Source organism: Lepisosteus oculatus, chromosome 27 (genome assembly GCF_040954835.1).
Source record: "Lepisosteus oculatus isolate fLepOcu1 chromosome 27, fLepOcu1.hap2, whole genome shotgun sequence".
NCBI lineage: Eukaryota > Metazoa > Chordata > Actinopteri > Semionotiformes > Lepisosteidae > Lepisosteus > Lepisosteus oculatus.
Window position 1 is genome coordinate 3,922,621 of NC_090722.1, and position 27,749 is coordinate 3,950,369.

General features: G+C 52.0%; 2 protein-coding genes across 6 annotated transcripts; both read left to right on the forward strand.

Annotated features, from left to right (window-relative positions):
- The first annotated feature begins 948 nt into the window (after positions 1 to 948).
- On the forward strand, positions 949 to 14,962 carry selenbp1 (selenium binding protein 1). Its single transcript, XM_069184848.1, has 12 exons — positions 949 to 1,717; positions 4,173 to 4,226; positions 6,008 to 6,120; positions 6,377 to 6,562; positions 6,646 to 6,766; positions 7,531 to 7,713; positions 9,250 to 9,431; positions 10,120 to 10,198; positions 10,473 to 10,594; positions 12,017 to 12,109; positions 12,727 to 12,845; positions 13,373 to 14,962. The coding sequence occupies exons 1-12, from the start codon at positions 1,714 to 1,716 to the stop codon at positions 13,533 to 13,535; spliced, it is 1,419 nt and encodes a 472-aa protein (XP_069040949.1). The 5' UTR covers positions 949 to 1,713; the 3' UTR covers positions 13,536 to 14,962.
- A 1,660-nt stretch (positions 14,963 to 16,622) lies between these two features.
- Positions 16,623 to 27,445, forward strand: rfx5 (regulatory factor X, 5). Of its 5 annotated transcripts, none has more exons than XM_069185069.1 (10): positions 16,623 to 17,069; positions 19,409 to 19,573; positions 20,484 to 20,517; positions 20,621 to 20,703; positions 21,981 to 22,103; positions 22,528 to 22,644; positions 23,411 to 23,489; positions 24,318 to 24,516; positions 24,793 to 24,884; positions 26,028 to 27,445. In XM_069185069.1, exons 2-10 carry the CDS (start codon positions 19,464 to 19,466, stop codon positions 27,132 to 27,134), a joined length of 1,944 nt encoding a protein of 647 aa, XP_069041170.1. In that variant the 5' UTR covers positions 16,623 to 17,069; positions 19,409 to 19,463; the 3' UTR covers positions 27,135 to 27,445. The 5 variants fall into 5 exon arrangements, with proteins under 5 accessions (XP_069041170.1, XP_069041172.1, XP_069041175.1 ...); XM_069185071.1 differs by lacking the exon at positions 16,623 to 17,069 and adding an exon at positions 17,111 to 17,633; XM_069185074.1 differs by lacking the exon at positions 16,623 to 17,069 and adding an exon at positions 18,253 to 18,288.
- Positions 27,446 to 27,749: the final 304 nt, after the last annotated feature.

The following is a 27,749-nucleotide window of genomic DNA, read 5'->3' on the forward strand; positions in this document are numbered from 1 at the left end:
TAGTGGTGTACCTCAGGGAACCATTTTAGAATCCCTTATGCTTTCTGATCTATATCAATGATCTAGATTGTGACGTAATTACATAGATCTGCAAAACTGGAGGCGAGTCAAACACAGAAACAGAGCATTCCCCTCTGGCCTGCAACATTTCTTACATTCTGAGCATTCAGCCTGAACAAAATCTAGACATATTAGGGTCCCCCAGATCTTGTGGTGGGAGCCCCTGCCTTATGTGGTGCGTCTGACTGTCAGTGGCACAACACCGTGTGTCTGATCAGCTCGCCATATCGCAATCCCTCAAGAGAAATCATGGCGGAGGTCCAGACGTTTTTTTTCAATAACCCTTCAGTGCTACAGTCACCCCTGGATGACCTCCTGTGTGTGATAAGGGCGGTTTGGGCCGAAGAAAACGCTAAGTCAGTGCAGTTGGCCTCTTCCCAAAGAGACAGTGTCAATATCCCAAGCCTTCCCGGCTGTTGTTTTCTCCAGCAGTGAGGATTAGGGGCTGCCAGCAAGTCTCCTTTATTCCGGACTCCAATCCCCTGACATTCAGCTGTTCTCGCTTTCTAAACGTGTTTGCGAAGTTCAAACCGTCTCCACCAGCTTCAGAGCTGAAAACCATTAAAAAAAGCTCCATATAGTCACTGGCTCAGTCAGTGGTTTTAATTTCAGCTGGGGAAAAAAACATACACTCTTGTATCCGTGTTTTCACCATAACCCTGTGAAAACTATCACTGTTCGTTTATTGTTTTACTTCTACGCGAGCCGGGTAATATTTACACTACAGTAAAAGTTGTGATGGCTGCGCTTCTTTAGAGGTATAAAATGCACATGACGTCTTCGGTCATAAACTAAACCATAAAACTGAAACCTCGGAATTTTACACGATCGTCCTTTTGCCCCTTGGTCATCTCATAAACAGACCAGAGTTGCGCTATAGAACTTGCCTGCAGAGTAGCAGGCAAATTAAAAAAAAAAAAAGTTACTTTAAAAATAAGTATTCGCTACAGTTACAAGGTACTTAAGCGATGGATTATTTTGGATAAGTTTGTAAGAAGCTGGCTTTTAAAAGGTGATGGGGTGTATAACTCTACATATTGAACTGAACAGACTACATAGATCATTGTAATCGATTATCTTTATTATTTCCCTCGGCGTCTCGTTCATTTTAGACAGCAGTCCTACAAAGCAGTGAATTGTAAGAGTGACGGATTGTGGTTTTTAAAAGGAACTTTCCCCGTCACTGCTTTTAAACAACACGAGCACTTCAGTGTTGTCGTTCGCGTCGTGAAGTGCTTTTGTATTGCACAAGAATATGAAATCCGCAGGGTAAAGGTGATTTTCCTGATTTTCTGGAGGGGTGAACGACCCCGATCCACCGCGCTGACTGAAGACGTGAATCCGATGAGTCGTGGGTTGTTACACGTCAAGGCACAGAGCTGAATTCACCGCGGGCGTCGGGGGGGGTAGACCGTCGGCTCACCGCTTCAAGTTCATTTCTCCTTGGGAGATTGTGTCCGGCGAGACCGCAATGTCTGCCAAAGACCAGGACACTCCCCCTCTCCCACCCCCACGCCCACGCCAGACCCTGTCAGCAAACCCGAGCGGCAGCAGGGGAGTCGTGCCTTCGCCAGCCAGAGAGCGGACCGGAGCGACACCTGCAGAACCGAACTGAACCGAACCGCAGAACCTCGGAGACCTCCTCCTGCAGACATGGGTGAGCTCACGTCCAGGCGGGCTGCTTCTATTCCGACTTGCGAGAGCAAATGTTTTTTTTTTTAGGTGAGGTGGTGGTCTTCCGCGCGGATAAAACACGGCTATAGAATCTTGTAAACCAACTTTTCGGGCTTTATTGTTCCAATTACACTGTAGGTCTTACCCGACCCGAGTGTTACCGGACTTTGAGTTTGAGCTCGGCAGAGTTAGGAAAGTTACGCATTTGAAAACATATTTTTAGAGGTGTGAAACTCAATTGCACTGTTTAATTCGAAGCTTACTTGCATACCGCTGCCTCTTTCGTTACACTCGTCCTGCCTCAGCCGCTACCGCTTGTAGAGTACTTGCGTTCTGCTGCTCGCTGCTGTGTTCAGCGCCTCCCTGAACGCCTGTCTGCGATGGCCAGTCCTCAGGAGAGTGTGAAGACAGCCTGCTTTTCCTGACAGCTACAGCTACGACTGACTTTCTAACAGATCATTTTAGATTTAAAAATGAAATCCGGACAAGAGATGCATTCCTTAAAGACTCGCTGTCAACAGGTGTGCAATTCAAGAGCAGTTGGGAAGTGTCGGTGTGGCGCTTCTCATCTAGTACAAATACGTACAACACATTGGCTTGCAAATTGTACGTTCCAGCATTATCGTCGACAGGTCTCTGCGGTGGGTAGCGTTCCTGTTTTAAGTGGCAGCTGTTGAAGGCGAACTCCGAAGACCGCGCTCGGAAAGCAAAATCGTCAAACTCAACAAGATCAAAACGCGCAAGGATTACTCAATACCGCCCTTAAAATCACTCCGATCGTATTTTCTTTCCCGTTTCTGCGTCGGGACATTGACCTGGAAGGAAAAGAGAACAAACGTTTTACATGCAGGTGTGAACCTGGCCAGTACCTGGAGGGGAGACTCCTGGGAAAGCTGAGGCTGCTGCTGGAAGAGGTGTGAGTGGGGCCAGCAGGGGGCGCTCACCCTGTGGTCTGTGTGGGTCCTCATGCCCAGTATAGTGACGGGGACGCTATACTGTAAAAAGGCGCCGTCCTTCGTATGAAACGTAAGACCGAGGTCCTGACTCTCCGTGGTCATTAAAAATCCCAGGGAATTTCTTGAAAAGAGTAGGGGTGTTACCCTGGTGTCCTGGCCAAATTTCCCCCTGGTCTTTACCCATCATGGCCTCCTAATAATCCCCATCTCTGAACTGGCTTCTTCATCACTCTGCTCTCCTCCCCACTGAGATCCTGAGACAAGTCCTGGACAGACATAACGGAGCTTGTATTAATACAGGGGTCTCCCACTGTGATCCTGGAGAGCCACAGGCTGGAAAGTCTGGCTGGCTGTTGGATTGTTGAATCAAGTCATTGAGTGATCAGTGATCCCTGTATTGCTGACTAACAGGTGACCCCAAGGGTATCGGGGTGTTCCTGGACTGGAGTGGGAGACCCCTGGATTACCCAGTGGACCCAGGTGAACTGCCAGGTCATTGCAGTCCACTCTGGTCATCAACAAGAGGGGGTCCCCACCCTGCTGCTGCACAGTCCCCTCCCACCGAATCCTCGGGAATCTACTTGAACCTTTAATTGGTCTCTCTGTGTTGAAGTGGATCTGTTTATTTTCAGTTCCTGAACAGGTTAGCTGTTAAAGCCCATTTCTCAGACAGGTTATTACATCTCGGTAACAGAATCAATTCATTGACATCATAGAAGAATTTGACAAATTCCGAATTAAGCACGAAATCGTGAACTTTGTGGAAGTACTGTGAGTCGCCTTGTTGTCGCAAACTCACATTCGAGTTCCCACGAATTGTGACGTGAGGCGGCCCTTCCTGCTCACTAGTCACTGTACTGACTGATGCACTGTGATGCACGAGTGAATGAGTACAGGTTGTGCAGCAGACACTTCACCGCAGAAATGTTCCACCGTGATCTGCAGGCAGAGTTAACAAGTGAGTTCAATTTACCGGCAAAACCGTCTCAAAGTCAGGAGCAATGTTTCTATTGGATTAGAAGTGATGTTTTCACAAGCCTGCTTGTTTACAAAGCAATAGGGCTGTTTCACTTCACTGGGCGTTTTGTTGCCTTGTGCTGGAAATTTAGTCTTATTTTGGGATGTAAGTTGGAGGTTTTACAAGTTACCGTGTACATCTGACTTTTATTGTGGTTTGAAATGTACCCATCAACGCCGATTCTTCCTAACTCCAGAATATAAAAAGAGCCTCGTAGCTCCCCTTTAACAATTAGTCTCAGAGGCCGACCGAGGATCTGGAATAGAAAAATAAAAAACACTTGCACAGCTTCTGACCAGGCAGCCTGATGGCTCAGTTAAGGTTCCAACGAAGTCGGGAAGCTTAAGGATTAAGACAGAGGGATTGAGGGACAGCGCTGTTTTCCTGCTGTGGGAATTCCTGCAAGTTCGATGGGAAGCAGCCTTGGCAGTTATGACTCTTCCCGATTTCCTTGTTTTCCGCAGCGAAGTGTGGAAGCTGTGGGCCCGGATACAAAACTCCTTTGGACGCCATGAGAGGTGAGCAGATCTGCTTTCCGCCTCCCTGTCCCCACTGTACAGCCCAGAGGAGGGCATCAGGTCTCTGCGTCTTTCCCACCCCCGCAGGGCCCAGGGTGTGCGGGTCGGTACAGGTTTATATCTTGTGTGCTTGGAAAATTGCTGGAATTGGACATCACCCGGGGGGGCACGGTGGTACAGTGGTCCCCACAGCGCCGGGGCCCTGGGTTCAAATCCCAGACCTGGGGTGCTGTCTGTGTGGAGTTTGCATGTTCTCCCCTTGTTCGTGTGGGGTTTCCTCCCACAGACCGAAGACATGCTGGGAGGTTAATTGGGGCGGAGCGGTGGCTCTGTGGCTCAGGATCTGCGCCTGGGGCTGGAAGGTTGCTGGTTCAAATCCCGCAGCCGGCAGAGGAATCCTACTCCGTTGGGCCCCTGAGCAAGGCCCTTCACCCCAACTGCTCCAGGGGCGCTGTACAATGGCTGACCCTGCACTCTGACCCCCAGCTTCTCTCCCTGTCTGTGTGTCTCATGGAGAGCAAGCTGGGGTATGCGAAAAAATAATTCCTAATGCAAGAAATTGTAAAGGGTTAATAAAGTAATGTTATTATATATATATAATGGGCTTCTGGGAAAACTGGTGCTGATGTGAGTGTGTCTGTGTGTGCCCTGGGAGGGACTGGTGTCCCTGCTTGCTGGGATGGGCTCCAGCTACCCCTGAACTGGAAGAAGCAGTTAGAGGAGGGATGGACCACACCCTGCCTGCAGTGAAGCCTGGTGGGGGGGCTAGATGAATTGGCTCTGGACATGACACAGCACTGGGTGTGGTTACATGGGTGGCCACTAGAGGTCGTGGCAGGTAGAGATTTCAGCTCATAGTCCAGAGTGCCAGTGGTGTATTGTGAGTGTGATATTTAGTAATTAAGTGAATTCATAGCCATGCAGCACACCTATGTTAAAGGTTTTCCTATATAAAATATAGGCGTGGTGTGCTCTGGGTGATGTGGTCTCAGCACAGCAGTGCTGTTTCATGGGTGTTATATTACTTTGAAGAGGAGAAGACCCAACTCAAATAACATTTGCGCAGCACACCAGCTGGCGTCTGGGATTGTCATTCCTTTTCCTAGGGGCTTCAGGGCAGCCCGACTCCCTCGGTGTCGAAGACAATGTAAAATTCTCATCACGCAGGGGACTCTCATCAGGAATGGCCAGTTAGGAGTCGGGTCAGTCTACACTGGCTCGAGCACAGACCCGCGCTTTAAGCCCCTGGGGTCAGGTGCGGGAGTTTCTGTGTGTCCAGCAGATGACGTTGAAAAGAAGGCAGCTTATCTCAGGGCATCGGGGCAAGCGCTCGAGTGCAAAACAAGCAGGAAATTCTGGGTCCCGGTTTATGCAGGATGTCGTCCCAAAAATGTTTTCTTAGAGTCATCAACTCTCCTATTTTCTGGCCATTATAAACAGAAACAGGGGATCTGGTTGGCCTGTGGCCTCTTGAAAGACTCAAGTTCCACTGCAGCAGTTCTGAATGTTTCCCTGTAGGGGTCAGTGTTGTGCCGTGAGGCAGATCCAACACCTGTATACCATATTTTCCTTTCTCTGAGGCTCCATTCTCTGATGGGACAGCCTTACTGGTGCGGCACCAGTGTTGGCCAAAAGCAGCTCTTGAAAGTCAAAGCAAAGGCTTGTGAAATATGGCAGAAGTGAAGCCTTGTGTTGGCAGAGCTCTTCAGCATATTCAGTTGCAATGCTGATCCCGTCCACAAGGGGGCAGTAGCCCTGACCTGCGTGTCTCTCTGTCTCAGGCCCCAGAGAGGAGATTGTCTATGTGCCCTGCATCTACCGCAACACTGACATCCAGAAACCGGATTACCTGGCCACTGTGGACGTGGACCCCTCTTCTGCCACCTACTGTCAGGTAGCACCCACCACGTCTGAGAACGCCCCTGGACCACCGCTCGCCTTCGCCTCTGACTGTGGCTCATGGCCATGCCCTCTGGCTGTGACCCTGACGGCACTCTTGACTTGACTACGCCCCCTGGCCGTGACCCTGACCGCACCCTGGACTGTGCACCTGGCCACACCCCTCACCAAGCCACTGACCACGCCCCCTGATTATGCTCCATGACCACACCCCTGACCACGCCCCCCCCCCCTCTCCCCTGCCGGCCCAGGTGATCCACCGCCTGCCCATGCCCAACCTGCGGGACGAGCTCCACCACTCGGGCTGGAATGCCTGCAGCAGTTGCCACGGCGACGCCACCAAGCGGCGCGACCGGCTCATCCTGCCCGCGCTCATCTCCTCCCGCGTCTACGTCGTGGACGTGGGCACCGACGCCCGCGCTCCCCGGCTGCACAAGGTACCTGTGTTCCTGGATCTTCTTAAAGGACGTCGCTTTGGGCCAGGCCGGGCTCAGACCTCCCCCTGTTCTCTCCCTCGCAGATAGTGGAGCCCACTGACCTGTACTGGAGGTGCGGCCTGGCGAACCCCCACACCTCGCACTGCCTGGGCAGCGGCCAGGTCATGATCAGCTGCATGGGAGACCCCTCGGGCAATGGCAAGGGTGAGAGCTCTCTGGGGCGGCTGCTGCGCCGGTGTTCAAATTCGAGTTCACTCCAGGTTGAGCCTGCAGGACTCACACCGGCACTGCATTGCTGGCCTTGTGGGCCAAGCAGGGCCTTACTCAGACGCTTATATGCCCTTGTGGGCCAAGGAGGGCCTTACTCAGACGCTCATATGCCCTTGAGGGCCAGGCAGGGCCTTACTCAGACACTCCTGTACCTTTGTGGGCCAAGCAGGGCCTTACTCAGACGCTCATATGCCCTTGTGGGCCAAGGAGGGCCTTACGCAGACGCTCATATGCCCTTGGGCAAGCAGGGCCTTATTCAGATGCTCATATGCCCTTGTGTGCCAAGCAGGGCCTTATTCAGATGCTCATATGCCCTTGTGGGCCAAGCAGGGCCTTACTCAGATGCTCATATGCCCTTGTGGGCCAAGCAGGGCCTTACTCAGATGCTCATATGCCCTTGTGCGCCAAGGAGGGCCTTACTCAGATGCTCATATGCCCTTGAGGACCAGGCAGGGCCTTACTCAGACGCTTATAAGCCCTTGTGTGCCAAGCAGGGCCTTATTCAGACGCTCATATGCCCTTGTGTGCCAAGCAGGGCCTTATTCAGATGCTCATATGCCCTTGTGGGCCAAGCAGGGCCTTACTCAGATGCTCACACAGGAACAGAGCTGCTCAGGGCAGGCGGGAGAGGTGATCCTCCCTCTCGCAGTCTCATTGCAACCAGCTGCCTTGCTCTGTGTGTCCTCTCTGTGCTGCAGGAGGGTTCGTGCTGCTGGACGGGGAGACCTTCGAGGTGATTGGGAACTGGGAGCAGCCGGGAGACGCCGCCCCCTTCGGCTACGATTTTTGGTACCAGCCGCGGCACAACGTCTTGATCAGCACGGAGTGGGGCGCCCCCAAGGCCCTGGCCAATGGCTTCAACCCCGAAGACGTCAAAGCGGGTAGGATGGGATCTCGATGGGGGGCGGTGGCAGATCCCTCAGGGACAGGGGGAAAAGTCCAGGGCTTCTCAGGAGTCAGATCAAAGGTGGTCCACATCGCTGACTGGCAGCCACACACTGAGCGTGTCTGAAAGGGTCACATTCAGAAGGGACTGAGTCTCTTCGGTCTTGAATGGAGGGGACTGAGAGAGAAGGTGCTTCCAAGCACGTAAATAAGCATTGTCACATAGCGGCTCCCATGGGCTCAGACAGGGAATGCCCTGCTTTAGAGAGCAGGGTGGGGCTGTAGTCCAGACTGTGTGACATTATCCAGCTGTGAGCCAAGCAGTGGGGGCTGGCAGGCTGTGAGTCTGGCCAGTATCTAGATGGGAGACGCCTGGGAAAAACTAAGGTTGCTGCTGGAAGAGGTGTTAGTGTGACCAGCAGGGGGCGCTCACCCTGTGGTCTGTGTGGGTCCTAATGCCCCAGTATAGTGATGGGGACACTGTACTGTAAAAAGGCGCTGTCCTTCAGATGAGATGTAAAACTGAGGTCCTGACTCTCTGTGGTCATTATCAATCCCGGGGCGTTTCTTGAAAAGAGTAGGGGTGTTACCCCGATGTCTTGGCCAAAAGTTTCCCCTGGCCTTTACCAGTCATGGCCTCCTAATAACCCCCCTCTCTGAACTGGCTTCATCACTCTGCTCTCCTCCCCACTGAGAGCTGGTGTGTGGGGGGCGGACTGGAGCATCATCCAGGTGGGGCTGCACACTGGTGGTGCTGGAGGGGATCCCCATGACCTGTAAAGCGCTTTGAGGGGAGTGTCCAGGAAAGCGCTATATAAGTGTAAAGATTCATTCATTATTATTTTAAGATCATAAGGTGATCTACTTTTTTATTTATAAGAGAAGAACAATAAGAACATGGTGTCACTCACTCGCTCCATATCTTAAGCATTAAAAGAAATGAATTGCAGAAAGTGATAGAACAGACAGACCTGTAGTGGGATTTAGCTCTGTTTTCATTCAATACCTGTTTATCGTCTATATAACAGCGACCTCTGCTGGGCGGTTGTGGTCCTGTGTTGGACCCAGGCCAGACCTGTGGGGCTAGTGATGCTCTGCTCTGAGCGGATGACAGGGGGCGCTGCTTGCGCTTGACATCAGCTCTGCCACATTGCTCTTATTAGGGATGATGATGACAGTAATATTTGCTTATACACTCAGTGGAATAAACACAACTGACAATTCCACAAAGAAAATACTGTAAATAGACACGGAGCTCTTACAGTACAAGTCCGGAAAGAGGGGTAACTGGACATCACAAAGGCAGGTGCGGTGCTGATCTGTGCCTCTACAGGGCACTTAGTGTGTAGTCAAAACGAACAGCAGACAGGGGGCGCTGTGGCTGCTGAGTGCCAGTCAGCCTGGGTGCAGCCGTGAGGAAGCTCAGGGGTCCCAGTATTTCTCCATTAACTTCTCATCTGCGCTTCAGAAGGAGGTGTGGTGATCCGCAGTTCCCTTGCCTAACCGCGCGGTGGCGCTCTGCCTGCCCGCAGGGCTTTATGGGCGGCGGCTCAACGTGTGGGACTGGACGACGCACAGGAGGGTGCAGTCCCTGGACCTGGGGGAGGAGGGCGCCATCCCGCTGGAGGTCCGCTTCCTGCACGACCCGGCCGCGCCGCAGGGCTTCGTGGGCTGCGCCCTCCACGCCGCCGTCTTCCGCTTCTACAAGACGCAGGTCCGTGGGGTCGGCGGCGGCAGAACCGGTGGGCCGGGAGCCCCCTCTGGCCGGCACGGCTGCAATCCGCTTGATCGGCGATCGGCTGGAGGTCCTGGGGGGGGGGGGGCGTGGCCAGACAGGCTGAGGACGAGGTAGGAAGGTGCTCAGCGGGACGCGTTTGAGAAAGGAGCTGCTCGTATGGAGCCCCGCGTGCCCGCTCCCTTGATCCTGATGAGAGCGCCCTTCCTCTTCCTCCTCCACGGGGGCGAGGTCGCTGCTTGTGGCGACGACTCCCTGCGCTTCGTAGATGTTTCAGTCGACTTGACTAAGATCCTGATGCCCAAGACTAGGACTAGATTAATGCGGGCTCCACAGACTCACAACGCCTTTCTGCAGCTGGGAGCGGCTCGGCCTCATACAGTCAGTGGGGAAGATTTTCAGTCTCACATCAGACAAGAGTCCGCGTCTGGAGAATGATGTTGTGTAAAGATGCTCACAGCCTGGATTTCCCATTCTGTTGGGTTGTACATTTTCTTTCAAGGATTCAAGTGATCTTTAGCAAGAGGGTGAATCTGGCAATTGTGGTGCCCAGTAGGATCAAAATTGGGCAACCTTCCAGAGAGCAAGCCTGCAACTACCCAGTGCGTGATCCTTAGCACTTGACCCCTGACCCTTGGAATCTGACTGTGCTGTCCCATTTCTGCAGAAGGGAGACTGGGCAGCAGAGAAGGTCATCAAAGTCCCCAATAAGAAGGTGGAAGGATGGATTCTACCAGAGATGCCAGGTGAGCCCGAATGATAGGGATGTCTGGGAAAAGACAGGTGCAAGGATCCCCAGCAAATAGGAATGTGGAAATAATGGGCTTCTCGGGAGAGCCTAGGGAATGTGGATCTGCAGGCTCAGATGGCCCTGAATGGCCCAGAATGGTCCCCATGGTGGCCTGGAGGAAGGTGGCAGCCGAGGTGGTGGAGTACAGTTCTGGGTGCAGGCCTGACTATGGGGGGGGGCTGTGTGGATTGAGGGGGCTGAGCATCATTGGCTGTGTCTGTCCCACCCAGGACTCATCACCGACATCCTGATCTCCCTGGATGACCGCTTCCTGTACTTCAGTAACTGGCTGCATGGGGACATCCGCCAGTACGACATCACCAACCCCAGGGAGCCCAGGCTCGTGGGCCAGGTAACGCCTCTGAATTTCCCCTGCAGGCCTTTTAGCTTTCAATCAGAGATCTCGCCTTTTCTGTTGGGTTTCACTGCTTGATGTAACAGGCAGCAGCCTGAGCAAGGCTCGGACCTGCGGCACCCAGGGTTTTCAGGTACTGGAAGCCTGTTCTCATCCCACTCTCTCAGCACAGTGAGAGCCTCAGACTGGCAGGTCACCAGTGAATCACAGATTTCTAAAGACTTGGAACACACACCGTCTTTGTGATCAATTAAGCAACCAATTCGTTAAGCAAGTTGAGATCTATTTGGCACTGAAATCTGAGGATCATTCATCCCTTAAAGAAACAGTGTGCTATGAACTGAACAGGTTCAATTAAATAATTAAGGGGGTCCCCAATCTTTAGGAACTGGTGACCAATACTTTCTACTGGACACCCCAATTCTTGCATGAATGTTTTTCAGTTGAAGATGATGGTGTGTGAAAAAATCAGGCTTTTTCTGTGATGTATTGTGTTCCTCAAGACGGCCCTGCATTGCCTGCCACTGAATCTACTAATTAGGGTGAAGTGGGTTGTGGGTCCTAATATTGTGGCGATATCTGTATTTCCAAAACATGTTTTAGCCTTTACAGAAGAGCCACGTTTCAGTGTGTCTCACACCGGGCTTTGCAAAGTGAAAATCCTCTTTCTGTAATTGTGGCTCAGCTGCTGAAGGGATGATCCCACTGAGCTCACATTCTATGATGGGAGGTGATCCTGCAGACACACTGACCAGCTCTCCAGGACCAGGACTGGACATGACCGACCCTTCAGGACCAGGACTGGACATACTGACTAGCCATCCAGGACCAGGACTGGACAGTCCTGCAAACACACTGACCAGCTCTCCAGGACCAGGACTGGACAGTCCTGCAGACACACTGACCAGCTCTCCAGGAACAGGACTGTACACCCCTGCAGACACACTGACTAGCCCTCCAGGAATAGGACTGGACAGTCCTGCAGACACACTGACCATCCCTCCAGTACCAGGACTGGACACTCCTGCAGACATACTGACCGACCCTCCAGGACCAGGACTGGACAGTCCTGCAGACACACTGACCAGCTCTCCAGGAACAGGACTGGACACTCCTGCAGACACACTGACCGACCCTCCAGTACCAGGACTGGACACTCCTGCAGACATACTGACTGACACTCCAGGACCAGGACTGGACAGCCCTGAGCTCAAGGGCCCCTGATCATCTAAGGGCCACTCAGCCCTGGTAGGGCTCCATCAGCTACATGAGAGATCCTGGCAGGGTGGTGATGTGTCTGGACCACAGAGCTCCACCCTGTCAACCCCTGTCAGTGGAGTTCATTGGGAACAGGACGTGCTCGCGCAGTCCTGGGCGCCTGGCCCGGCTCTGTGTGTGCCATGTCTGTGTGTGTCGCAGGTGTTTTTGGGGGGCAGCATCGTGGGTGATGGACCTGTTAGAGTACTGGAGGACAAAGAGCTGGAAAAACAGCCGCCCCCTCGTGTGGTCAAGGTAGGAACTGCGGTTTGAATTGCTGTACCATGAAATGCTTGAAAAGCTTGATAGCTTTCATTTCAGCCAAGCTTTGCAGCTGAGCCTGGGCTCAGCTGCTTCATCAGAGGGAGCAGGTATTCTGCAGAACAGAAATTTGCTTGTTGACCATTCAAGGCTGCCTACAGCACCCACAGGAGCGTGTAACAACGAATTAGGCTTTTTTGTTTGCATTTCTAGGGTGGACGAGATTTTTAGATCCGATACCAACTCACGAGCCAATTGAAAGGATGAAAAAATTCAAAAGACTTAACTCATCAGAATGCTTAGCTTAATGAACTCCCAGTTGAGCATCTGAAAACCGGAGGATACTAGGGCCGCCTGGAGCAGAACTGGAAGCGCTGTACTAACGAGAAGCGCTTTTCTTTACGCAAAGGCTGGTGGGAGAGTGGAACAAGCTGGCCAGCAGTGTAGTTGAAGCCGATACCCAGGTTTCTTTCAAGCACCAGCGGGATGAGATGTACACTACTGGCTGCCCAGCGGGCTGGGTGGGTCGAAAGGCCTCCTCTCGCTGTTTTTGTTTCTTGCTGTCCCTCGAAGCCTCACGGCGGCTGTCTTGTGTGTTTGCTCCGGCGCAGGGCAAGCAGGTCCAGGGCGGGCCGCAGATGATCCAGCTGAGCCTGGACGGGAGGAGGCTGTACGTGACCACCTCGCTGTACAGCGGCTGGGACAAGCAGTTCTACCCCAGCATGGTCAAGTAAGGCCCCCCTGTCCGCAGGGCGCTGTCGCCTGGCCACGCCCCCCTTCTCTTCTCTAGCGCTGTCTGAGGCCTGACACCTGTACCGGTGTCACAGGGCTCCTAGGCTAAGCGAGTTACGGAAGATTCGCCCAAACCCCCCCCCCCCCGGAGATCCAGCCAGTGCGAGACTCTGCCCATGCAGATGGATCATGTTGTCCGCTGTCCGCAGCGTGGCGCTGTGCGTGCTCGGAGCCCGACTGGGTCTTGGGAGAGCAGCGTGCGTCGCGCGGGCACGCCCGCAGACGTGCTCCTCTTCAGCGCCGCCAGCTCCGAGAGCGTCTGCGCTGATCGGAGGAGTGGCGTGCCTCTCTCGCTCACGGCAGGCCACAGGAGCCGGCGCGTCGCCAAAACCCGAGAGATACCTGGCGTGCCTATCGCCACCACAGTGGTGCTCACTCCCCCTCTATGGCAGTGACTGACCTGTAGCCTTTGCCCTTCCGTCAGTAATCTGTAGCTCAGTCGAGATCCCGGTCTTCCTTGTCCAGGGAGGGGTCGGTCATGCTGCAGGTGGACGTGGACACGGTCAAGGGCGGCCTCACGCTGAACGAGAACTTCCTGGTCGACTTTGGCCGGGAGCCGGACGGCCCGGTTCTGGCCCACGAGGTCCGCTACCCGGGAGGTGACTGCAGCTCGGACATCTGGCTGTGAGGCTGCTCGCCGCTCGCTGCCCCGAACGCCAGCATTCCCATCCTCCTCCGTGCCTCGCTGACGTCAGCCGGAGATGTGGATCTCCACAAGGGCTTCTCCACCCAGGAGCCTCTCCGTCTCCCCGGGTTTTTATCCTTCCAGCTGAGCTCTCAATCACATCATCATCGCATCGATAACACGCTTAACACTTCTGTGAGCAAAGCAAATCACACCGTAAAACCCTTTAATGCATGTAGATCACCATACACAGATCTGCCAAATCTCAGATGTTCTGCATTATTCTGCTCTTTTCACTTTGTTATTTCCATCTTTATACACAAACACAATTCTTTAGCAATCTGCAGGAAATAAAGCCATTTAGGTTTGAGTTAATAGTCAATCCTCGCAGATCTGAGCTCTGTAGTACAAAAGTAACCTCTGAGCTTTATAGGCCAGTCGAGTTGGACAAATGTTAGTGATGATGAGGACGAATCTGATTGATTACCTGCTATGTTTCGCTTCGGCTGCTCTTATACAGTTGGCCATGATTGGGTTTTTGATCAAAGGTCTTTGATCCTGTTTTTAAAGACTGATCACAGGGAATTAGACATTGCTAAATGCCAAGCCTGGTTCCTTCTGAGCCAAGAAAGGTGTATAAATAGGAATTGTTATAATCAATTAGAAATGCGCTAGTAAGTGGTTGATGCTTATAATCACTTGATGTTGGCTTGGACTTCCGCCCAGCAGTGTATATTGCACCCAGAAAGAGGTGGAACGAATGGATGATACTGTATTTCTGGGATCAGGATGACATTCCAGTGTTTGTTGAGACACCTTTTAGTAAATCCAAACTTGTTATGAAAGGTACCATTTCCAGCTACGTTTTAAACTAATTAAAACATAATTGCATTTAAGATGATTAATTAAAACGTGGGCTTAGTCAGGGGGCCCAATGAAATGCCCAGGAGCTCAGCTGGAGTTAAATCCCTGTTGGAACGATCCTAGTCTGTAGATTCCAGTACAAATCACATTCCATTGCCATATTTCTATAACAGTCTGTTCTTTATATCCTCGTCTTTCCTTGTCCTGTTCAACCCTTTCTTTCCTGGATCACAGGCGGAGGTATTTAATCCACCTCCGAACACATCAGATTTTCCTTCCATTTCTGCTGCAGGTGCACAACATCCCTGGTGTTCTGCATTTTCCATGATCATTTTTCCAGCCACATGCTTCCCTTTCAAAATGAAGTTTTATTCCTTGTCATTTAGTTCCATTGTAGCAGACCCTATTAACTGTACCTGGTAGAATCTTTATGATTATTTCCTATAATTCTGCAGCAATGCACTTGTTAATGTAGTGTGTGCAATACATCTGTTCTGTTTGAAAAAAATATCGTCAGCCGTCTTCATTCTACAACTGGTGAAAATTAAATAGTAGTTTTAAATGTTCGTAAATACGTGTGTTAAACCTCCGTGCTGAAAAGCCCAGAGCTGGTCGCCAACACTTTAGTGCTCAGTCTGACCTGTGCACTCTGCCAGTGGGAAGAATGAGGAGCTCACAGTGCGATCTAGTGGAGGAATTAGTGGAGTTTGAGTGTTTAAATGAGAGACAAACAGGGTTTACGGTTACAGGCCACTGGGCTCTGATCACTCACACGGCTGTTCTGATCTGAGAGCTGCTCCGGCATCCGAAATAATTTCTTATTTAATAATAATCATTTCCTTACTCTTTTAACGCGCCTTTCTGTATAGTGCACTCAAAGCGCTGTACAGGTCATGGGGATCCCCCTCCACCACCACCAGTCCGCAGCCCCACCTGGATGATGCGCCAGTCCGCCCCCCACACACCAGCTCTCAGTGGGGAGGAGAGCAGAGTGATGAAGCCAGTTCAGAGAGGGGGGTTATTAGGAGGCCATGATGGTAAAGGCCAGGGGGGAATTTGGTCAGGACACCAGGCTAACACCCCTACTCTTCTCAAGAAATGCCCTGGGATTTTTAAGGACCAGAATGAGTCAGAACTTTGGTTTTCCATCTCATCCAAAGGACGGTGCCAGTTTTTCCACCTTTGTCCCCATCACTACACTGGGGGATTAGAACCCACACAGACCGCAGGGTGAGCGCCCCCTACTGGTCACACTAACACCTCTTCCAGCAGCAGCCTCAGCTTTCCCAGGAGTCTCCCATCCAGGTACTGACCAGGCTCACACCTGCTGAGCTCCAGTGGGCTGCTGGCTGGGACTTCCAGGGTGAACTAGCTGCTGGCATATTAAATGTTTGAAATAATGACATTTTTTGCAGTTTTTTTTCTATGTGTGTGTTTCACAACAGGTCTTCAGGCAGGATGCTTCAATAATGGTGCTTATGTAAGGTGGATGATGTCCTTGGACTCATGATGTCACAGGCACCTCCCTTGCCTCTACACACCCCTTTAAACCCCTCCCATTGTTTGACCCCGCCCACCATGTTATCCCCACCCATTCTCACCACGCCCCTCCGTCTGCTGCATATCATTGGCTGACATTTGCCCCACCTACTCTCAAATAGCCAATCCCTGGTCAGGTTGGTTTGAATGGATACACTTGGGCAATAAGACCTACTTCCAAGGAGACAACACTATTTTGGAATATACAGAATAAGAAATTTCATAATGTCTTTTGTATTGTATTTTTGATAACCAAAAAAATACACTTTGCTCAGTGCTTTATTGTACAATTACTGAGGATCAGGACTTTGGAAGTAGCACGGAAATATTACAATCATTATGATTCAATTGTTTATTTAACTGCATCATTGTAATATTGTTATAACTTCTGCTGAAGAGGCTTCCACTGCAGGAAAAAAAAATTCTCATCAACTTGACTATAATTTATGTGGACAGAACAACAGAAAGACTTCTTAAAAACAAAAAGAATGGGTATTTGAAGCTTAAAAAATATCAACGTATAAACGTTTACTAAACCATGCATGGATAGATGCACGTACCGCACTGCTGTTGCTATGCAGCATGAAAGAAATATTACATATACATATATTTGCAATAAAATAGTTAATATATAATGGACAGTTAATATGTCCAAGTGTGTGTGTATAAATACAATTAATTTTGGATATCAAAGACATTGAGGGTGGTGTAAACACGCTTCCTGTACGCGCTGCAGCACTTCCTGTAATGCAAATTAAATTTATTTCGTTGCCTTTAAAGAAATTCTGCGCAGTGAAAGTTGCGCTCAGCTTCCTTCTTGTCCGCGCGGTACTCTACGACCCATCCTTTCTAAAACCCAATCAAATCCCTGTTACTAGGCAGATTACCATTGGCGATTCGAGCGACTCCGTTACTGGGCAGATCAGCGCCGGCTGCCCAATCGGAATAAAGATTTTGAAAAAAATAAAAAGGCGCAACCAATCGATTTAAAGGTGCGTACTGTATCCGAGTAGACAACGTCCCCAAAGCCAATCAGAATACCGTTTATTCAGTAGTCAGGCAGACACGACGGAAACTGTCCAATCACAAAAAAGCGAAAGGGGATTTTTGCAGTATTCGCTAGCTTTGAGTCAGGTACTTTCTTATTTTCTTTTTTTCAAATAACATAATACACATATTTGGGGGGAAAAATAAAAACTGCTTTGTGTGAACATATTTCGCAGGAATAGTTATTAAAGTTATTGTAAATTTAAACCTCGTGGCGTTTGCGCTAAAACCGTAGCTAGCCGGACGAAACAGCAGTAGCTCCAATGAAGATTTGATCTCTATAATGTCGTGTCATCGCAACAAATAAGACATTTTTTTTTAACGAGCGCACAAGTGCTAAAGTGTGTGCGAATGCTCACACGCGAGCATGGCAGCAAAATTAGGAGCCGCGTCTGTCGCATTTTGTGTCAGGACGCACGACCTCAGCAGCGTTAGCGCACATGTGAATGTTTTCTCACACACACTAACGTGAGAGGGGCGGGAGGGCATAAAAAAGTTCTGAATTTGCCGGAGTAGCTGAATTGATTTCACACGGCACAGTAAAAACGACACGTCGGGCCGAAAGGTTAAAAAGCGATTGAAATCAATGAGAGTTTCTTGGCTGACTGTGTAGCGGGTCGGCGGCACTCGCAACTTGGGCAGTGAACCGGGGTGAGTGTTATAACCTTCAGCGGAGGTGTTTTTTTTAAAAAAAGAAACCCCCCTCTTAAGTGAAGGCATGTCCCCCCTTCCCCGTCAAAAAACAAACGTTAAATCAGATCCCGCTGCTGGCTCACGAAAGCCCATCTCGAATACCGGGACGACCAAACACGCCGCTGTTAGCTTTAACACTTCAGCGGTGGGGGGTGAAGAGTGTCTTTTGGGGGGTGTTCGTGGGAGGGGAAGCGGTGTAAACTCGAACGAAGATGCCGCTTTCTGTCGGCCGTCGGCGGCGGGGTGTTGTCGGAGTTGTGGCACGGTTGCGGGTGGGAGTGGCCGCCGCCGCCGCCTGTGTGGCGATGGCAGCTCCCTCCCGTCTCTCATTCAGAAAGTGGCGGCGACTTTCTTTTGGAGGGAAATCGGCCGGCGTCGGCTGCGCAGTGTCGCGACGTTTGTACACCGACTGGTCTTGCCCCGGCACGGCCAAGGGGGCGGGGGGTTTCGTTACCCGAAACGCTTCACGCCGGGCTAGTCCCGGCTAGGTCGCAAGGTCGTCTTTTGAAAAGCTCCGGCGTCTATACCGACGCCGCTTGAGGAATTCACCTCCCGGTTCCCGGGCTTCTTTCTTCTTTTTTAAAAAAGATCCGTTACTGACCCGAACGCGGAGGTAACTCGCGCGCGCTGGGCACCTCGCGCGGCACCTGCTTCCTTTTCCCGCTGCGGAACTACCTGTAAGACGCGTCTCGTGGGGAGGATTTTAAACTGCTTTAGAATTCAAATAAAAACGTGTTTTTTTTTATTTTTTAAATAAAGAATCCCGCGGCCTCGTCGTCGGTTATTACAGCTTTGGCCACACGTGAGCTCGGACCGAGGGGAGAGAGGGAACTGAGTGGAACTGATTTCTGTGAAGTGAATGAAGTATTAATGCCGCATCCAGACAGCAGTATCTTACAAAATCGGCAACAGGCGAACCTCAGGTTTATAGAGAGGGAGCTGAGGAAGGACACCCGAATTATTCCACAAACCCCTCGTAGCAGTGCTGCTGAAAAGGGGTTTTTGAGCAAAGTGAGCTCAACTTTGTCCCTTTTTTTTACACTACGAAATCTTCCCCACAGGGTCACGCAGGCAGTCCGTCTCTGCTACCGCCCTCCCTTTTCATTGACACACCACGCAAGTCCGCTTAATGACTTGAACAACTGCTGTGCGTGAAGAGCGCTCCTCTCTGAACGGCTTGAACCTTTAGCCGAGCACTACAGGAGTGTTTTCTGCCGCCGCTGAGAGGAGACCTTGTACTTCACACATCGTTTTAACTCCAGTTTGCCGGTGTGATCGGAAGCAGAAGCGGTCACCTCAGAATTAGGAGTTATTGGCGGTGCTGTTGGCTGTAGTCTTATAATAAGACGGCAAAAATAATATAGTTGACTTTGAATCACAGTAATGGATAAAGCAGGGAGAAATCATCCTGGATGATCCTGTTTGAGGAGCGAATTGGCTCTGTCCTGTAAGCCGGTGTTGAGCACTGGTGAAGTCTGAGGTCGTCATCCTGCGCCTCGTCTTGGCCCACCCTGTGACCTGGGCATATGGGGTACTGCAGCTGGGGTAGCCTGCTGTGACGTGGCATTGCGAGGATGAAACTGGTCTAAATAAGCCTTATTTACAAACCGGGGAGGGGATCAGTCAGAACCCGCAACTGGAAGACGGGACCAAAGAGCAGGAGAGCCAGGCGAAGTGGCATGGTGACCCACGTGTTGTTTTTTTTTTTTGTGTGTGTGTGTGACCCGCTTCAGTTCCAGGTTCCCAGGGGCCCCTGGATGCTGGTGTCCGTGGCGACGTGCCGGAAGCATGGCGGACGACGGCCCCCAGGCGGCGAGCTCCAAGAGGGGCGGGCTCCCGGCGCCGGAGGGCGACACCGAGCCCAACATGCTGCTGCAGAAACTGAAGAGCAGCATCTCGTAAGCCGCTCGGCCGCGCCAGCTGGGGATCTTGAAGGGCAGCCGCAGGCCCGCGGTTTCAGACCGCTTCTGCAATCTTAACAGAATCAGTTCGTGGATGTCATAGAAAAGTTCCAAAGTCTGCAAATTTCGAAATCGAGCACCCAAAAAAAACGACCTCGGTGAAAGTACTGTAAGTCTGCATGGTGTCACAAACTCGCATTTGAGTTCACGCGAGCAGCCCTTCCTGCTCACTAGTCACTGTAATGACTAGTGCACTGTGATGAACAAGCAAATGAGTCCGGGTTGTGCCTGCAGACATTTCACTGCAGAAATGTTCCAATGTGATCTGCATGCAGAGTTAACAAGTTAGTTCCAGTTATCTGCAAAAAAGTCTCAAAGTCGAGAGCGTTGGCATTAGATAGTATTTCTGTCGGATTAAAAGAGCTGTATTCACAAGCCTGCTTGTTTACGGTTTAAAAAGGGCCGCATCACGTCACTGGATGTTTTGCTGCCCCGTTCTGTAATCGCAGAATATAGTGCTGCACATACCTGGAATTTTTTTCTTTTATTTTGGCTCTCATCAATGCCGATTCTTTCTAACCCCGAAATATGAAAATAACGTTGCAGTTCCCCCTTTTAGTTTGTACCACACAAAATGTTGTGTCAGCTTCTTTTCACTCTCAGCATAGAGATTCACTGAAACACACAGTTTGACCTAAACATTTGCACGCAACTGAATTAAGATCCTATCCAACATCAGAGCAAGTAATATAGTCTTTCATAGGGAAGAAAATGTCATGTCAAATTGTAAGAAGAAATGAATCAAACCTTGAAAAAGCAAAGCCAGTAATAGCAAAGGCATGGTATTCCTTTATTGTGGAGACAGAACTGATGTATGATGACCCTTTTCATTATTTTTCGGTTACAGCAAGAATATCCAGACTAAAGTGGATTCGATCCTGGTAAGTTTAACGGTACTGGGCTGCCGAGGAATGTGTTTCTGTGCCCGTCGGTCCCGACTCCATGCCGTCTCACTCGGTGTCTGTCTGGATTCTGTCTCCACAGCAAGACGTGCAGAGGTTCTCCGACAACGACAAGCTGTACCTGTACCTGCAGCTGCCCTCTGGCCCCAACGCGGGAGAGAAGAGGTACTGTATGCCCTGCCGTTCGCATGCTCTGCGCCCCCATCTTCTGGTCTTTGGCTCCCCATTTTGGAATCTTCCATTCCAAAATCATGTCCACCCAAATAGCCCCCCCCCCCAGAAAAGGGCAAGCCAGTCCCCATGGTCTTCTCCTCAAGCTGTGGTGTGAGTATGTGAACCTTCTTCTCCTTCGTTTGCATCAGGCCCTGCCTGGAGCCCAGCACCAAGCTCTTCCGACATCTCTGTGTTTGTGACCGCTCCATATCCGAGCTCGGTCTTGTGCCACTCTTGCTTGATCAGTGCATCAGGGCTGCTGGTTTTAAACTGATAGAGCTCTGATACAAGGCATGGTGGTGCTGTGGTCAGCATTTCTGCCTTCCAGCTTGGGATAGCTGTGTGGAGTCTGCATCTGTCTTTTTTTTTCACTTGCTGGATGTGATCCCATTACTAGCTACTGAACCACTTAGAGCAGAATGAGCTGCGGCTTCCTCTCTTCTTATTTGTGACCTTTCTGGTATCCTGCAATTGCAGAATATTCTGCCAAGTACAGCATAATCTTCCTAATTCCTCCCTTGATACCACAGGCTGAGTTAAACACTTCTAAATTATTATTAGACGCTTTATTTGGGTTCTACAGAAAGCATTTACAGATAGTTGGCCAGCTGATACAGCTGCTGAAAAAGCCGTGTTTTGGAGCAGTGCATCGTGGTGCGCGTACAGATGAGGCCATGTTCCCATGGACCTGGTGGTGGCCACTCTTGGTCCCAGAGGGCCAGTGTGTCTGCAGGTTCTCAGTCCAACCCAGCCCTGTTAATAATTCGTTCAGTTAGTTATTGCCTTAATTGGAGGGATTTACCAACTTCTCCCAGCTCTTCTGTTGCTGCTGCGTTTGAAGAGACTTTGAAACTCTGCAAACACACGGGCTCTCCAGGACTGCGAGTGGATGCACTCGTGACGCCTCTGCCCTGGGCACAAACCCGAGCCCAGCCCGGGAGTGGACAGATACAAACCATCATGCACGCAGACTTTGATCACACTGAGACGATAGTGCCATCCATCACACGCTGCCTTGGTCTATTGGAACTTGCCCTCTGGGGTGAATCGGTTCTAACTGGTCCCCGGCGTCTGACTTTCAGGTTGGAGCTGTTTAAATGACACCAGTTCATGAAGCTTAATAAGCTCCCCATCGTTTAAACACAGCGGTATGGTCGCATTTGTCCCTGCAGCCCTTCCTCCCTGGAGGGTGGTGAGTGATGTTGTATGTGTTTGTGTGTGTTGAGCAGCAGCAGTGACTCCAGCTCCTTCAGCACAGCGGACCAGCTGCACACCTGTAACTGGATCCGGAGTCACCTGGAGGAGCACGCCGACACCTGCCTGCCCAAGCAGGATGTGTACGAGACCTACAGGTGAGCCTGCCGAAACACGGGATCATCCGTTCCCCATCACGAGCTTCCAAACAGGAGGAATGTGTATTCCAGCTGCTACTAGCTGAATGAACCAAGGATTTTATCCAGCTCTTCCTTGAACAGTCTCGGGGAATTTGGATTAACAACATGACCGTGCAGCACCTGGAGAAAGTCTGTGGTGTGAACATGCAGACAGAACGGTGCTTTTTCTGAAATCACACCCAGGATCAGACCTGAGGTGGTGGCAGGAACTGAGGCCAGTCTCCCACGATCGGCTTTAGTGACTTTATAAGACCATTTCACAGAAAGAGAGCTCTTGAAATGTCAGAAGTACCTCTTCCACTCTCCCCATAAGGCTGTCTGTGTTTCTTCCTTCCATGCCTCCTAAATTGTTTTTTTTTCCCCATGCATTTCTTCCTCTTAGGAAACACTGTGAAAACCTCCAGTACCGAGCCCTGAGCGCCGCAAACTTCGGGAAGATCATCCGGGACATTTTCCCCAACATTAAAGCCAGGAGGCTAGGTGGAAGAGGGCAGTCAAAATATCCTTTGAGCTGATGCCGGGGTTAGGGTGAAAGCAGAGTCATAGCGCTCCAAAAGGCTGTCGCCACCACATGCTTCTGGAATTACATAGCCTGATGGCTCTGTGATCTGTCCAAGAAAGAAGAGGCTTCGCAGAGATTAGGACACATGAGCGAATACAGATGGAAGTGCTCCACTAACACATTGAAGCTTATCTTATTTGATAAGATTTCAGATATTGTGGCCAGAGCCACGATGGTGATGCTAAGTGAGTGCTGTGCTGCTTACACTGGAATTTGACGTTAGGTTTTGTGTTCTGCACGATGGGTCCTTAAAGCACAGACCGTCCATCCTCAGCTGTTGCACTGTTGAAGCTTCAGCAGGGGCTGGATCGGCCAAGATTTACAGGCACCCAGGTGACATGCAGGTCCAAATCCTTGGTTCTGGTCCACATGCTGACTGACAGTAGCCAGGGACTGCCTTTTTCTTGTCCACTAATCCTTAACTGCACAGAATCAGGCTCCTCAGCTCGTGGTCCTGCTGCACCCCTTGGTTTTCCATGTTTCAATGCAGTGCCTTTCGTTAATGTATTAACAGATTATCAGATTATTGCACGATTCTGTTTCATTTGTTAAAAGGTACAGCAGCATAAGCAGGCACTTGTCGTGTTGAGGACAAAAGGCCGCAGTGGTTTGGAATGTGTGCTGCTGTTAGCGTGTTCTACACACAGCTGTGATGTATGTGTGTATGTGGTGCACTTGGGATCCTTGACTCACTTCCCGGCACGTATTGCTATAGCGGGATTCGCCGGAAGACAGTTCTGAACATGCCCCTGCTACCTAATCTGGACCTGAAGAACGACCCGGTAAGATTTCCTTCACCTCTCCTGCCACACTGCGCTGCTGTTGGCTTGCACAGCCCTTTCTGGGGCAGGAGGACATGCAGGCTTTAGTGTTCTGGTGAAAGATGACCCCGTGCCGTCCGATAGGAGAGCAAAAGGAAACTGTCGTGTGTGGACAAGAAGCACACAAGCTCACAGAGCCAAGGAAATGTGTGGCGCTAATCCACCTACCTACATGAACCTCTATCGGCAGATACTGAGGAGGTGACCTGTGATGAAGTACTATCACATCCACAGGAGGTCTTGCGCTCTCTTTTTGCTTAGCACTTGAATTTAATAATGTAGTTTTCATGATGTAATTACCATTTATGAAGCTGCCCCTGTATTATATGCACACTTATATATTACACAGGGAGAAGGAAGCCCGCTTGTCAGAGCCACTAGTCTTTTGACACTCTGTGAGCTCTGCAGCACCTTGCAGGAGAGTCACCTCTGATTGGAGGAGCAGCGAGTCTGTCACTGATGTCACAGGAAGCACGCAAGCACCTTGCTCCTCCCAGGGATCACTGTTAAACTGAACCCCTGGTGAAATCCCAGTCCCCTTATAACATGGACCAGACTTGATTTGGTGAGATGTAGACAAGAGGGCTCAGCCTCCGCTTTGCGTTATGCAAACGCCTTTACTGGTTGAATCTCAAGCACCTCAATTCATTTCAAATTCTTTATTCTTCCCCAGGGGGGCAGTTTAAAAATGCTCAATCAGGAGCATGTCACCGAGACGCAGTGACAGACACGGAGAGCGAGATCTGGCGGTGACAGTGTTTTCTCCACTTTCCTCTCCCTCCGGCGCAGTCGGAGCTGACAGAGCTGGTGCAGACCTACAACCAGGAGGTGACGGAGGCCGCCTGCGAGCTGATCTGCGACTGGGCCGAGAAGATCCTGAAGCGGTCCTTTGACACGGTGGTGGAGATTGCCCGCTTCCTGGTACAGGAGCACATTGTCAACCCGCGCTGCAGCCAGGCCGAGCTCATCACCTCCGCCGCACTGGCCGGTCAGTGCCCTGTCTCCCACCTGCAGGCTTTCATAGGAGCATAACAGCGTCTGCACCTGTTGCTAACTGATCTGAGGATCTTATCCAGCCTTTCTTAAAAGAGCCCAGCGAATCAGCTTTGACAGCACGACTTGGGTTTCTTATTCCAGACATACACAATGCTTTGTGTAATGGCATGCCATTCATTCTCAGTGTTAAATGCACTTCATTTCCACTGTTTTTTCCTGTATCAGTGGCTCAGAGTTGAGCTAATCGGCCTCCCTTTGTGTTCTGCAGGAGGTCCAGCGAAGCCTTTCAAGGCGATGAAGGGTCAGCTGCCTTCCAGAAGCAGTGGGACAGAGGGAGAGGGGAGCGGCCCAGAGGCAAAGGTGTTGCACCTGTCCTTTTTTCTATGGGGGCTTTACAAGATGAGTCCAACAACAAAACAATATTTCCCCCATCCAGCACAAAATGGTTCTCCCCTCCCACATTTCTTCCTCAGTGTCCACAGATCCTGTCACACAGCTACAAGCGAGCCCCTGTGCTAGAAGGCAGCACCCTGACACTGTCCCCCTGTCCAGAGCTCTGTTTGAATGCTGTCAGGACAGGCCAGGATCCCGTGATGGCTGGAGTGGGGATCTGGGCGCTCCCAGTGTGGCACCAAGGAGGTTTTAGACAGACCCGCCAGTCAGACCCCTTTCTGCTGCTGAGAGAGGCCCAGATTAGATTCGTAATTAAAGTGTCAGGTGTGAAGAGGGACTATTCCAGTTCAGAACAAGGGAATGGACAAGAGGCTTGTTTCCTGCTGCACCTCATATACAAACACACCGGAGTCAGTTACTCCTGAGTGGAGAAAAAGCAGGCACTCAGAACCGATGGTTGAGCCCAGTGCCCTAATTATTCATCCAGGGGTCACTGAAACTGGCAGGGTGAAGTACATAAGTATGTACATAAGTCAGGCAAAAACAGCTGCCCCCTGTGACTTGCTGGTTGATTGCAAGAGTTCCTGTACTTTAAAAGTAATTAACAATTTAATTTTGCGATTTCATATGGAGTCTCTGATTAGGACTTGCCCTAGCTCTCTTGTTTTGAGACCTGAAGCCGCTCGTCTCATTACTGCCACCTCCTGGTGACTTCACCACACAAGTATCCATCATTCTGTCTTCTTATCCGCTCATCTGGTACGGGGTTCCAGGGAGGCATGGCGCGAGGCAGGACAGTGCAGGGCACACTGATACACACACACTCACACCAGGGCCAATTTCCCAGGTGCCAGTTAACCCATCAGCACGTCTTTGAACTGTGGGAGGAATCCAGAGCACCTGGAGGAAACCCACGCAAACACAGGGAGACCATGCAGACTCCACACAGACAGCACCCCAGGTCAGGAATTGTACCCCGGGCAATGCTGACCCCTGCGCCACCGTGCTGCCCTGTACTGGTTACCAGTCGCTACGACAGCGGAGAGCAGCGGAAGAGAAGTCGTGGCTCGGGAGCAACACTCAGGATGCCCGCGTCTTGTGTTTCTGCAGGACAGGGATGGCGGAGAGCGGGCAGTGCCAGGCAAGCAGCCCTCTGGCGACAAGGCCGGGAAGGGCTCTGAGGGCAGCAAGGCGGCGGGGCGCGACTCGCAGGTGGAGGCGGTGATGAAGAGGTTCCCCCAGCTGCTGCCGCGCGCCCCTGCCCTGGAGAAGACCCACCTGACGGTCCGCTCCTCGCCCCCCGCCCTGGCGCCGAAGGAGCCGGGGGGCGTGAATTTGACCCTTCCCATCGCCATGGCCACCCTGCCCCCGCAGCAGGCGGCCCCCCTGCCCGTCTTCAACATGTTCCTGCCCCCGGCCGCCGTCCGCCTCCCGTACCCGGAGAAAGAGAAGCCCGCGGGCGCCCCTGCCGCCCCGGCGCCGGGGGCGGTCCAGAGGGCCCGTCCTCCGGCGCCCAAGCGGGCCGCCGAGCCGGCTGTGGGCGAGCCGGGCCCGGCTCTGCCCAGGAGGAAGAGGGGGCGTCCGAGGAAGCCCCGGCCGGAGGAGGCTGGGCAGCCCCCCCCGGCCCAGCCCCCCACCGGAGGGGTCATCCAGAAGGCCCTGCCCGCTGCCCAGCCCCCCCCGCCGGTCACCGACATCCTGGAGATCGTGATACAGGACCAGGAGGGGGGCGTGCTGACCACCCTGGCCCCCGGCCTGGAGGTGCAGGGGCAGCCCCTCCACCACGGCGTGGAGCTCGCCGCCGAGACGGCCCAGGAGCCCGGCGGCCACCTCCTCCAGGTCTACCCGCCCGGCGCCGGCGCCCACCCTCTCCAGGAGGGCCCCCAGGCGCCCCTGGAGCTCCACGGAGCCGGCGAGCCCCTGAGAGGAGTCCAGCTCGGCCAGGGCTGGGAGGACAGCCGGGCCAAAGTGGAGGTGATCCGGAGAGCCCCGCTGGCGAGGGAAGAGGGGGCCGGGCCCGGGGGCCAGGGGCAAGTCCTGGCGTCCCTGCTGGAGGAGAAGCAGAAGCAGGAGATCGGCCTGGCCGAGGCGGCACAGACGGCGGCCGCCGGCATCGGCTGCTCCTTTCCTGTCCCCGCCTCCGCGACCCAGCAGGAGCTGCCCCGTCTGCCCACACCCCCGTCTCTCCTCTCTAACCAGGCACCCTCAGAGGGCTAACAGGGCAGCTGTCCTCCCCCCGGTTAACGTCCAGGACAGGTTGGGTCTCAGGCGGGCCCCCCCTCTCTCCCTCAAGCATCCTGGGCAGTGGGATGAGCTCTTCCCTTCCTCTTCCTGCCGTGTGGGAGTCGCCTCTCTGGCCAAAGGGATCTGAAGTGAAGTACGAGGGAGGGTACGGAATTCTTTATTTTGTCTTTCCTCCTGTACACAAAATGGGGTGCGCTCCTATCCAGCACCCCAACAAATGTTCAGCACATACAGGACAGGAGTTATTGTTGGTGCGATATAAAATAGCACAAGGATTCACTGCCCTGATGATCCATACCCTGCTTGTGATGGTGAGTCTGTTGCAGTCTTTGTTGCTGTATTAATCCATACCATCGCCGGTGGGTGTCGAGGTGCTGTCAGCTGATTCAGATGTGCTCTAGTGCCCCAGACTTGGCACAGCGGTCCACTCCTACCTCAGGTCCTTCATGGAACAAGCACGCTGCATTTAAAAAAAGATCTGAGGGGGAATGTCATGCCCACGTGTGACCGAACAAGCTGTACCTCCAATTCTCAACAGCAGAGGTCACTCTAAACCACATAGAATCTGTAGCCCTCAAGGATTACGGT